The 13,085-nt window shown below is 40.5% G+C and overlaps 1 protein-coding gene across 1 annotated transcript; it reads right to left on the minus strand.

Moving 5' to 3' along the window:
* Nucleotides 1–271: 271 nt before the first annotated feature.
* LOC135782474 (histamine N-methyltransferase-like) lies at nucleotides 272–5,977 on the minus strand. Its single transcript, XM_073811997.1, has 7 exons — nucleotides 5,799–5,977; nucleotides 5,288–5,443; nucleotides 5,141–5,193; nucleotides 4,954–5,061; nucleotides 4,694–4,824; nucleotides 1,841–1,934; nucleotides 272–1,505 (listed from the first exon to the last, which is right to left on the minus strand). The coding sequence occupies exons 2-7, from the start codon at nucleotides 5,422–5,424 to the stop codon at nucleotides 1,150–1,152; spliced, it is 879 nt and encodes a 292-aa protein (XP_073668098.1). The 5' UTR covers nucleotides 5,425–5,443; nucleotides 5,799–5,977; the 3' UTR covers nucleotides 272–1,149.
* Between the last annotated feature and the right edge of the window lie 7,108 nt (nucleotides 5,978–13,085).

Here is a 13,085-nt window from a genome sequence, read left to right on the forward strand (position 1 = left end):
GAAATCAGCCCACCATTTAAGCTTAATTAGCAGGTTCAGGTGTGTTTGATTGTGGTTGGAGGTGATGATCTTCAGGGTTGGTGACCACTGCTTTGGGGTCATCTGACTCCTGTCGCAATAATCTCCATAAACCTTTATTTAAATGAAAATATGTGTGACATTGTGATGCCCAAGCTATGAAATTACTGTTTATTATGTTTTATATGCTATGATAAGCCAGACCACCATACTTTTGGTACAGGAATTCAAATAAAAAAATATAGCCCACATGGAAAGAACCTATATGTGGATATATGTGCATATATGAAACCTATATGCAGCTTATATGCACATATATGCTGCATATATACAGCATATATGCGCATATATGAAACATATATGCAGCTAATATGCGCATATATGCAGCACATATACAGCATATATGCACATATATAATAATATATATGCACATATATGAAACCTATATGCAGCTACTATGCACATATATGCTGCACATATACAGCGTATATGCCCATATATGATAATATATATGCTGCATATATGCAAAATTGAGGTGCATATATCTGCATATACAGGCCATAAATTATGTGAATTATTAAATAAAGTTATGATGTCTGCACATTTAAAACATTTACAAGATCTGTCTAGGACATGTATAACAAAATGGTTTAATTTAACAGCTACTGTTCAGTGTTATTTAACAGCGACAGTAGCGCAGATGGTAAAGCGAGTTGTCTAATGATCGGAAGGTTGGGTGCTCAAATCCCAGCAGTGGCGTGTGGGATTGCATTTTATTTTTGTGATCGGAAGGTTGGAGGTTTGAATCCTGGCTCCTGCAGGTGCAGACTGTCATTGGTTGGACCTTTATTTATGTTTAATTTATTAGCAGCTACAGATTTTAATAATTTTACCAATATATAGGTTAACATATATGTGCATATATGTACATATATGTACATATAATATAGGAAAACGGCCAATTTTATATATGTCACATATATGTAAAACTTATATCAAAACCTATATTGAAACATATATGTTTATATATGTTTTTTCCATGTGGGAGGACACATTCTGCGTTGGCATGAAATTGAATGCTAAACACAAAAGTCCTTTGGAGGTGAGGTCAGATATTAAGGAGTTATGGGGCTACGGCTCAACCACTACAACTTCCACGCTACTATTGAACATTATCCTGCCGTCCACCTCTTTACTGCAGTCGGGATGTCTCAGTAAGTCCAGCACTCCTTTCTTCAGGTCCTCAGGAGCGTTCTTACTGAACTCTACCACTTGAGTTAGGAAATCCAACAGCAGTTCTCCGACCTCATCTCCCTCTGTGAAACACTCTGTGATGTCCATTTGGGACTGAAGCACATAATTACTGTATTGGATGTCCTTGGTATCCAAGAAGGTCTTTATATCTCCAGTAGTGACACACTGGCTGATCTCAGGGTTACAGAGAGCAGCTCTATAAGTCTTCGATAATTTCGCCCATCCACCCTCACCTATGCACACACAGGACTTTGTTAATAACTAGGAGATCAGAGAGACCCAACCAGGAAAAGTTTACAAATTGTAAATGCATTCAAAAATGGAAGAAAATCCTGTATGCAATGGCACATGCAATCATTCTTATAAATCCTTACAATTACTTTTATATCCTTTGACACATCAATATGCATCAGTACAATATGTCTCAATCAAACTGCAAAGTTTTAAATGTGTCTCTTATCTTAGTACACTGCTCCATGCCAATGACCCAGATCTGTCAGGTTAGTGATTGGATGATCTGATCTAAATGTATACACATAAGAGAGGTTGTGTACTTCTGAGCATTTACCTGACCCCAGAATGATTAAGAGTTTTCCATCTTTATCTAAGAGACTCCGGAAAAATGAGACAGTGGCCTCTGGATCTTTCACATAATACAGCATCTGTTTAACACATACAAAATGATATTATTAATCCAAGAAATATTAATGAATTAAAATTAATAATAATGTTTGTTTTAGAGATGTTCCGATACCATTTTTCTCTTCCCGATACCTATACCCGGGCTCAGGGTATCGGCCGATACCGAGTACCGATCCGATACCTGCATGTGTATCTGTATAATATACAGCTGTACATACTACTAGCCCTGTATGAATGGATATAACTGTTTTATGGTGTGCTTCAGACTTATTCCTGTATAAAACATGAACAAATACATACAGTGAACCACAGTATTTTTATTATCTGAAAGACATTTGACAGTAATATTTATTTTTCCTATGAGAAAATCAGCCACAAATCGAACACTGTAAACTGAAAGGGTATTTTAGTTTTAGGAATAATTGGAAAAAATCTGCGGAATTCTGCTGGATGGTTTTAAATTAAAGAATTTAAGCTATTAAATATTACAACATTTCATCTAAAATAATTACTTTTTAAAGGCTTACAATTAAAATGAATACACCAAACCAATGAGTCCTCTGAATTAAACTGGACCAACATGATCCAGATAATGTGCATGTCAAGATAGAATTATAGTTTGTAGCCTAAAATTACATATATTATTGTTAATATATATTATAGCAGAAATAAAAGTGTTAATACGTTCTCATTATGAATTAAGCACGTATGAAGATAATTTCATCATTTTTACAACGCAATGTAAACTTTATATTAAACATAACAAGAGCATTCGTCTTGTAAACTGATTTGAAATGATGATGTGCTGACTGTCGCGTCACATAGACGACAGAGACAAGTAAGATCTGCGGTAAAACTCAGTGGTAAGTTTTATTTCATCTCATATATCAAACGGTTATTGCTCTTGTCATTAAAAACAATCACAGCAAACAGCACACGCAGGGTTTATGTACTTGTCCATGCCGCTCACAAACGCGCTGGGCTATGTATGTTTGCTTGTTGTCAATGACGGTACTGGTCACAAACACGCTCAAGCGCAGGTATGTGTGCTTGTCAATCACGGGCATTAAAGCAGACATATCATGCTTTTAAATCTGTCCTTTTTACATATAAATCATCTATTTGTGGTCTATATAAAGCGAAACTGCAATGCTTGGGTCTGAATTCCTCATTATTATAGCCCCACAGGCCCCCTTTCTACCCCTTTTCTGATGTGCATCTGAGAGCAACTCGTTTTGGTACTGTCTTTTTAAATGCACGTCATTCCCTGCCCCCTCTCCAGGTTGCAGAGGTGACACTCGGTTAAACTCCACCCCGTTCAGCCATTTTTGGAGTTTTATAGCAGAGATACGATTATCTAGCGGCACAGAAACTTTTTATTCACTTGTTATTCACAAAATGTCAACAACGGAAGACTTGTCCATCCAGCCTTATATGTTCGCGCCAGAGTCGGAAATGGAGCGAGATGAAAATGAAGATGACGAACCTGCAGAACAACATCTTCATATGGAGGTATCGCAATGGTGTGTTACTGCCGTTTGTCAAACCGAAGGCTGCAGCCTCCGGAGGTAGCATTTCTAGGCTGCATACGTCATCAAGGCTTATTTCAGAATATTAACAATTATAAAGTTGACTATTATTCTTAGTTAATCGTAAATTGTTGTAATATGCTATAACTTAATCCCGGGTTGAGGACCACATGCGACATCCGCAGGCTGCAGCCTTCGGATTGAGAAACAGCACTGCTAAACCATGACCACCGTGTACTTTACTGTTTTTAAAGTTATTTACAGCTTACCGAAGTGCTCTGCTCGTCGTCTCCAAAGATATAAGTAATTGACCCCTCAATCAGACGAAGTCTATCGGCAAATCCTACTTTATACTGGTGGAGGTTGGTGAAATAGTTATCCTTGAAGTGTTTCGCACAAAAAATGACATTTCCGTGAAAAATAAAACTCAACCAGGCACAGGTTCAACAACCGAACATTTTGATTTACTCTCTCGTAACTTATGCATCCTTGAGCTTGGACTACAATATCGCAGCGAGACATAGAAAATGGCGGATTGCTCGTAGTGTTGGGCTGGGAGTCGATGTCCTTATTTGGCAGTTCCGCTGCAAATACTGTGACGTAATTGTTCAAAAAACGTAATAGATAATAGAAAAATCAGAACAGGTTGGAAAATATGACCAATACAGAATATAAAGATATCAACAAAGCACCTGAAGAGACTAATTTCAACTTTTATGTTCTTCTAAACACTACAAATATACAACAAAATGCATTTAAGAGCTAAGAAAGTGGATTTAGCATGATATGTCTCCTTTAAATCTGCGGAGTTCTCCGCGGAAATCTGTGGGCGCGGATTCTGTTGAGACATGTCGATGTTTTATTAGTCTGAAATACTAACAAACAGCGGACATGCGGCTGCATGCTTTCATTCCTTCGCCGCTCTAAGTAAACAATGGTTGCGTCACGCATGTGGTAACTTCCTGGTGTTCGTATTCAGAGCAGCGAAGAAGAAATGAGTTTCGCTTTGCATAACTACGTTTATTAAGAAAATGGTATCGGATCGGTACAAGTACTCGCCGATTCCAATGCCAGAATTTTTTGTGGTATCGGCCGTATTTCCGATACTGGTATCGGAATCGGAACAACTCTAGAACAGATCAAAAATCATATTCAGCCATTTTCAAATCATATACTTTACACTCCAGCTGTTATTCTGATTGTTGATTTTTTATAAATTATTTTGAATCCCACTGTTGGTATCTTATAACCTGTATCAAGTGAATGAAGTCCATCTTTTTCCCAAGGTTTTTCTCCTGCCAGTGTTTTTCAAATTCTGAAGCTGTCATCTTATTCCATGTGAAGTTAATATAATCAAGATTTGGCGTTTTTGACACCAGAACTAAACAGAAAAACAGCATGAATATCTTTTTGTTGCAATATATCAGTTTGAAGAGTCAGTACAAGTAGAGCTTGTCTATATTATGAGCTCAGTCAATATTAACATGATGGGTAAAATAATAACTAGTACCTTTATACTTGTGTAACATGTCAGTGCTCGGTTCCACCACTTCATTGTTAACTTTGACTTGCGGATGTTTCATGTGTAGCTGTGCTAGCATCTCTAAATCAATCTCACCTAAAAATTACATGAAATGAAATGGAAACTCTATAAGGTTATAATGTAAAATGATCATGTAAACCAAAGTATACTGTACCTGTACCACTCCCTACTCCCATTACATTAAAAATGGCCCGTCCTCCACCAATGCTGAGGAGATACATTATATTACAATATTATATCTGGACATTTTTTGACATTCCACAAAAATAAGATATGACATTATATAAAAATAAGACATCACCTTCCCAGTATGTCTGGTAGAGTATTATGGATGAAGTCCTGCATACATTGGTGCTCTGATGAGCGATCCAGAAAGAGTTCAAATGATTTGAGGTATCTTGGATAATCTTCAACAAGTAATCTGAATGGAGCTGTCATGGTCCTTGCTAGATGAAACCTGCAAGTGGTGTTTTTTAAACTCTCAATAATCAAATAAATTCAGAAAATCCACTAGTACTGTACATTTGGATTTTATACATTTCAGGGGAGAACATTTTATTAAATTAACATTTTAACCATGTTTGTTAAACTATTAAAATTACAATTAAATGCTTTAAATTAAAATAATCCTGTCCATGAAAAGTAGCTTTAAACACACTTGCATGGGGATTCTGGCCTAAAACATTCAATAAAAAAACATTGTGATGATTTTCATCTAATTATACTTAAGCATAACTACTTCCACTACTCCGTTTTCCACACTGTAGTCGGTCTCATAATAAGGTTAAACGAGCAGAAGCACATCAGCTTACCTTTACTGACCTCCTTTTAACAATGCGTGAGAATACTGAACACAGCTCATCCATGAAGCTCTTCAGCCCTGCCCACCACTGTGAACCCCGCCCACTCTCTTAAAGCAACACTGTCAAACAAGATAAAGCAAGTTGATTATTATAGTATTATAGTTATATATAGTTTATTATTTACAAGTGCAAGTAAAGTGTGTGGTCAAAAGGTAAAAAAGTGCTAATAGTATTTACTGTATTTACACACACACACACGCACGCACGCACGCACGCACGCACGCACGCACGCACGCACGCACGCACGCACGCACGCACGCACGCACACACACACACACACACACACACACACACACATTCTGGTTTCCATGTTTTGTGGGCACATTCCATAGAGGTAATGCATTTTATTCTGTACAAACTGTATATTCTATTCCCCTTACCTACCCCAGTCCCTAACCCCAACCATCACAGAAAACATTCTGATACATCACATTTTCAAGAAACATCATCCTGTTTCATTTGTAAGCTTGTTTCCTCATGGGGACCTCAAAATGTCCAATTGCCAGGTACACACACACACACACACACACACACACACACACACACACACACACACACACACACACACACACACACACACACACCACACACCCCACACGCACATAAAGAAGGAACACGAGCGACGCCAAACAGAAGAACAAAATAAAACAAATACTGAACATACATAGAATCCCTCTAATTTACCTACAAAATAAAATAAAACAAAGGTCTTTAACATCAGAGATGCCTTATCAAACTACACTATCTCAAAGAATGTATAGATGGTAGCACCTGCTCCTAACCTAGGTTGCGTCCGAAAGCTCTAAAATGCTGCCTTCTGAGGTAGCATTCTAAGGCAAGAAGGCATCAAGGCATGTCCAAACCCAATGTTTGGTTACTTCCTGTCTAAAGGCCTTTCGCAAGATCTAGCTGTGATCCCCACGATCGCAACTTCTGCTCTGCAGCAGCGGGACCTGAACCGTGAGGAACACACTGCTTAGCACCCTCCTCAAAGAGCGCCAGCAGCAAGCACACATGGAACAGCACGCTTGCTGAGGCACAAAGAGCTGAAGCTGACGTTGCCAGTTTTTTTTATAGCTTCCTGGTTCCCACGTCACCAGCCCATGATGTGTCACTTGACCTTTGGATTGATTTGACATACGTGCTTCAGAGGTAATCACGCAGAGGGCGTTCCTATAGCGTAGCTTCGGCGACGCAGCTTGAGTTCCCTCGTAAAGGAACTCCTGTTTACTCCACGATTGAAGCCTAGTGGTTAACTTGTGTAAAAATTACAGACAAATGGCATTTGAGCCCGTCAAAAGGGGCGGGGACTACTCTATATAAGTCTGTGTCGAACGCCATACAGTACCTTTTTCTCCTTCAGCGCAATCGACTCACAGCTCTGCCGTGACATTCACTCCTTCAACAATTTCCCATAATGATTTCCAGAAAGAGCTGAATTTCCTCTAAAAGAGCAGAAGTCTGCTGATATAATGTGGCTTGTGTCCAGCCCTTGAAGATCTCTACGAGGAAAGTGTCTCTTGCCTGGGTCCCCCCCACGCTGAGACGGCACTCAAGGATTCCAGTTGCGCCCACTGTGAGCATCTTTCTCTTGCTGTGCTGCATGCCCGCATCACCGCATTCTACGGCACCGTATCCCATGCTCCCCTAACTATCCCTCTTCAGTTGAGATGGAAAAAGCAGTGGAGCCGTAAGCCTGAATGGCGTTCAGATGACAAGCTCACACCGGCACAGCACAAGCGTGCTCACTCTCCTCTTCGCCGGCAAACAGTCACGTTTACCAACGACTATCAGCACACCCTGCTGTGTGCCAGTGGTATGGTCTCATTTGGTAGCTCGGATTAGAGCTGAAGATCTTTGCCCGAACCAGACGGGATCCGTCGGGACCCGACGGGTTCGGGCTTCATTTCTAACATTTTACACGGGCTCGGGCAAAGTGACACATTTCATGTTTGTGCTTGAAACGCACGTTTCCATTGCCTCCTTGTGGACGTCTGTGTTTTTTCTCTTCACACACGCAGCCAAAACTGCAGCTGCCAAACACAACAGCGAGATGGCTGCATGTGCGAGCACTAAGTGATACTGCCCGCTGCAGCTCTGAAATTCAACAGGATGCGTTCTTTTGCCTTCAAGCTTTGTTTATTTTCGCGCTTTGGTCCGCAGCGCGAGCTTCCGGTGATCGCGCGTGCGTCTGAAGCCGAAAGTATACTCGGGACGTCCGCGTATGCGCGCCGTCCGCATGACGTCATTTTCGTCATCAGGAGGGTGCAGCCCAAAATTTGAGACCGCGCGGACAGTGCGCGTACAGTCCGCGTACGACAGCGCATGCGCGTGAAAATATTTAGACAGGACACTCCACTATAAACAATTATACAAAGGAAATAAACAGCATTTGCACACACACTATCGTTTTTCTTCTTTAACTTTTACTTCTTCCAAGAACAGAAAGCTCTGGAGCATGTTTGTTTGATTCCTGTTCTTTGTTGTCTTCTTGTTTGTTCTAAACTGTGTTTGCAATGGTGGATCAGTTACTTTTCTTCACCTATCCTAATGTTTTAATGTACTCTAAATGTCACCAAATCAGTGCTGCCCTGACAGCCTGTTAGACTAATAATTTGAATAAGAAATCATTTGTATTGCGTATAGTGTCGAACGCGGCCATCCGCGTGTAGCCGCGGGGACTATACCCGGAAAGCTGCGCGGACGCGTGCGCGCGCGAGCCGGACGCGGACGCGGAAAAAAGTATACCCGGCCCTTTAAAGAGATGATCCACGCGCATGGTCCTTGAGCGATAGGCAGCGGAGCTCGTATTTATATGCTGATATAATGTTGTCATTTTCTTTCAGTTTGTTTCACTATAATAATCAGAGCATGTGCATGTTTGTCAGTAATTTATTTATATCAGGTTATTATATTAAAGCATTTAAAGAGCACAGACCTACATAAAGGAGGTGTATTTCAATTGTGAAAAGCATTTTAAGAAATTATGGACTCAAATATAAAGTTAACCACAGATAAATCAGACATTGAAGTATAGGAAACATTAGCATATATCACAGTTTAAACAACATATGGTTATTATTTAGGCTCATTATTTCCTATTAATTATAGTAATGTTATGGTTAAGTGAATGTTAGCAGTTATCACTATAACCACTGCATATAGAGATGTTGTTCATATTTTGTTCAAATGTTTAATATATCTGCTGTTCATATGTTCATTTATTAGTGTATTATAGTATTAGAATGTTGTCCTGGTTTTAAAATAAAGCACAGCAATGAGATTTGAGAGTGTTTCTCCCTTTTCATGAAAAGTATCGAAAAGTATCAAAACCGCGATTCTTGACTTGGTATCGGCACCGAAACAATATTTTTGTTACCGTGACAACACTACTCCAAACTCGGGCTTCAGTGGTCCTACCCAGTTGAACCTGAACACAGCTGGCTATACGCGTGTTATTTTTAGCCGCAACACCATCCATCGGAGAGAAGCCCCATTCTTTTCCAAGGTCTCCCAGGAGCTCATACGCTCATGGCGCAAACCGCATTCCACCTGTGCTCACAGCTCAGTTGTCCTACCGCTCTCTGTGGTCGAATGCGCGGACCACCAAGCAGTCCTCAGAGCCAAGGTTTATTAATAAAGGCCGTGGTAGAGACAGTCCCAGCAGCGTAAAACGAGTCAGGGTTTACAGCCACTATTCTCTCATCGCGGCAGCCTCAGACTGATACCAATACACAGTCCTATCCTTCAGATTATCTCTAGTCCTACGTACATTTACCAAATGTGCGGATGCTGCGCTTGCCCCTCTGAGACAAAGTGGCATTGTCATATTAAATAACCTTAACGATTGGCTTATTCTAGTTCAGCCCAAACAAGAAAATTGGGCACAGAGATCCGTCCTGCTCCAGCACCTGGCATGACTCCAACATGTCTTGAGCCTGGCTGAAACCAGAATGCACATTTATAGTCAGGCGCTCCCCTCAAACGATTTCAAAGAATGCTGGGTCTCATGGCAGCAGTATCCACATTTATTCTGTTAGGTCTGCTATTTATGAGACCGCTTCAAATTTGGCTTAAAGCGAGAGTCTCACCCCGAGTGTGGCAGCTTAATACTCAAAGTATTATACATCTTCGGGATGTGGAACGCTAATCTGTCTCAGTTACATATCAACTACCTCGAGATGAGCCCATTGATATTGGTACTTCATTATTTTCAGCCGATAATCTAGCACCGTCATGTTCTGGTTTGGTCGGACAACAAGACATTGGTTTCAATTATAAATCACCAAAGAGGACTGAAATCTCGACCTCTTTACAGCCTGTCGAAATGCCTCTTTTTATAGGCTCAATGGAATGTACGTTCTATCAGTCCGATGCAAGTTTCGGGCATAGCCAACACTGACATGCTGTCTCGTAATGGCCGACGCCGGGAGAGTGGAAACTGCACCCTCAGACAGTCAAGACGATCTGACCTATCGACACCATAAAGGGTTCAAGTAGTTTCCTGCTCGCTCTCCCCCCAGTGGTCAGCGAACAGCCACCTAACTTGCTCTGCCCCGTCAGAGCTCTTAAAATCTACAAGAACCGCTCTGCCTCCTTTAGGAAGAGCTGTTTGTGAGCTTTTGCAGATTGGTCATTGGGTATGCCTATCACTAAGCAGAAGTTATCCAAATGGATCGTCAAAGCCATTAAATTGGCATACGCCTTCCTGAATGAACAGTGCACTCTTGGTATAAGAGCCTACTCTACACGGGGTATGGCTTCATTCTGGGCATGGTGGACAGGGATTTCTATCTCAAACACTTGCGAAGTGGCTGGCTAATCCTCGTCGTCCACATTTGTTAGATTTTACAACCTGGACGTCCCTGCCATTCAAATGAAGGTTCTGTCAGCTTAATTACTATGTGGTTACATTCATTTTTAACTCCGAGCTCTGTATTTGTAAGCTCGCTCTAGCTGGTTTAAATGGGGCCTCATTAATGCCTATTCTCCACTTCAAGTTCGCTGTAAGCACGGCATGATGGAATATGGTCCCCATAGGATCAGCTACTGACGCAATGCCAAGTGAACCGTATTGAAAGGGAATAATAAGGTTACTCACTTGACATTACCATGGTTCGCTGAAATAATGGGAACGAGCATTGCCTAGCTGGCCATGCTTAGTTTCCCCCTACTGACTCAATGCTCATAATTCCCTGTTATTTCAGGGAAACAGGGTTACATGAGTAACCTTATCGATTTCTACCAGATAAGGTATGAAGCTGCCCACTCTAAAGCCCACTCTAAAGTTTACTCTGCAAGACAGTTCACTGCCCTGGAGCAGTTTGAATAAACAGAGGGCATTTTTGTGAAACTTACGCATTGTTAAATCAATTTTTCACTTCTAATGAGAATAACATTGAACGAAGGAAGACTAAAGATACACTAAAGATGCTGCAGGGCAAATATGCAGTTATCCTGCTTGTAATCTGCCTTTAGTTACAACCATGCGCGTAATTTGCACGGGGGTTACGGGGGTCATGACCCCCTCAAAAATCAAATCCAGCTAATATAACCCCCCCAATATAATCACATCATTCAGATTAAAATAAATATGAAATGTTCCAAATGAACACTTTTGTTCGTTTTCTTTATTCATTTCATTTGCCAGCAAGAAAGATAGTATTATATTTTAAATAATCTGTAATGTACCCCCCGCCCCGACTACTTGGTATGACCCAGTGCTGTAGTCCAGGGTATACGCAGGTAATACGGCGTATTCTCACTTCTTTTTCAGTCGGATTTGCGTATACCCACTTCTAAACAGTGATTTAGTGCAGGGTATACGCAGGTATACGGCGTATGTCCACTTCTCTTGTAGCTAATCCAATCGCATGATGTGAATAAACGCAAATATACCCTAAAACACAGTTATAAGTTACTATGCGAGAGGAGGACCGAGGCACCGGATTCCCTTGAAATATGATTAGCCAAAATGCCATTGGGCTAGGTTGCCGTCATTCTTACAATGTCCAACGCAATTGGATTAGAGAACTGTCAATCACTACCTGGTTCACTGCCTGCCATCATTAATAGGAAAGATGAAGCGAACTACTGAAACCTTTTTTCAGATTTACAAACAACCTCGCAATGCTACATCCCCGTTTTAGCTAGCACTTCAAGCTAACGATACTAATCAACATCAGTGTTGTTAACCAGCAGCTCAGCTAACGATTGCCAAGCACCCTCGTCCGCTCCATCCGCCTCCCACACCCCAAGTCAGCGAGGATGCCGACAGAGATTCAGCCCGTCCCGCTACAGTTTCCAGCAAAGACGTCAAACAAAGTGAGCACTGTTAAATAACAGGAACTTTTAAATTATGTTAATAACTTATCGCAGGGCTCGAAATTACAATTTGCCCGGCCATCGTTGTATGTCAAAACTGCACTGACAATGAATCTGTTTAAAATCATTAAATCGGTTATTTGTTATGTCATATTTAGATAAGTGTTGCACTACCCAACTACAGTACTTGACATTAGGTTCCTTGACTAAAATATATAAGCATCAATTTAGAAACCCTGCATTGGGTTAAGAGTGTCATATGTTGTAAAATGTATTTAAATACAGATTAAATACTGTTATTTTTATATTTTTATGAAAATATTAAGGCTTTTATCCAAAGCGACTTACAGTGCATTACAAAATATTAAAGTTTGTTAAAAAACTAATAAACTATAACTAATAACTATGAACTAATCTCTTAAAACATCATGCTTCCCTCATCTTTTATGTTTTAGAATATAGTATAAATATATTTTTCATTAATGTATTATTTATATTAATATTTGCAAAATGTCCCCCAAAATATATAATGTTAGCATACTCTGGCCTACACTATCTGTTGCAAATCGGCTGTTCCAAAAGATAGTTTACAAGAGAAACTACTAGACCAGACTATGTGCAACACATGAAAATGAGTCTAATGTACAACACATTCAACGAGTCATGCAACACTATACATATAGCAGTGAATATACTGAAGCTAAGCAGGGCTGAGCCTGGTCAGTACTTGGATGGGAGACCACCTGGGAAAACCAGGTTGCTGCTGGTAGTGGTGTTAGTGAGACCAGCAGGGGGTGCTCACCCTGTGGTCTGTGTGGGTCCTAACACCCCAGTATAGTGATGGGGACACTATACTGTCAAAAAGCACTGTCTTTCGGATGAGACGTTAAACCGAGGTCCTGACTCTCTGTG

This window comes from Paramisgurnus dabryanus, chromosome 15 (genome assembly GCF_030506205.2).
Source record: "Paramisgurnus dabryanus chromosome 15, PD_genome_1.1, whole genome shotgun sequence".
Lineage (NCBI taxonomy): Eukaryota > Metazoa > Chordata > Actinopteri > Cypriniformes > Cobitidae > Paramisgurnus > Paramisgurnus dabryanus.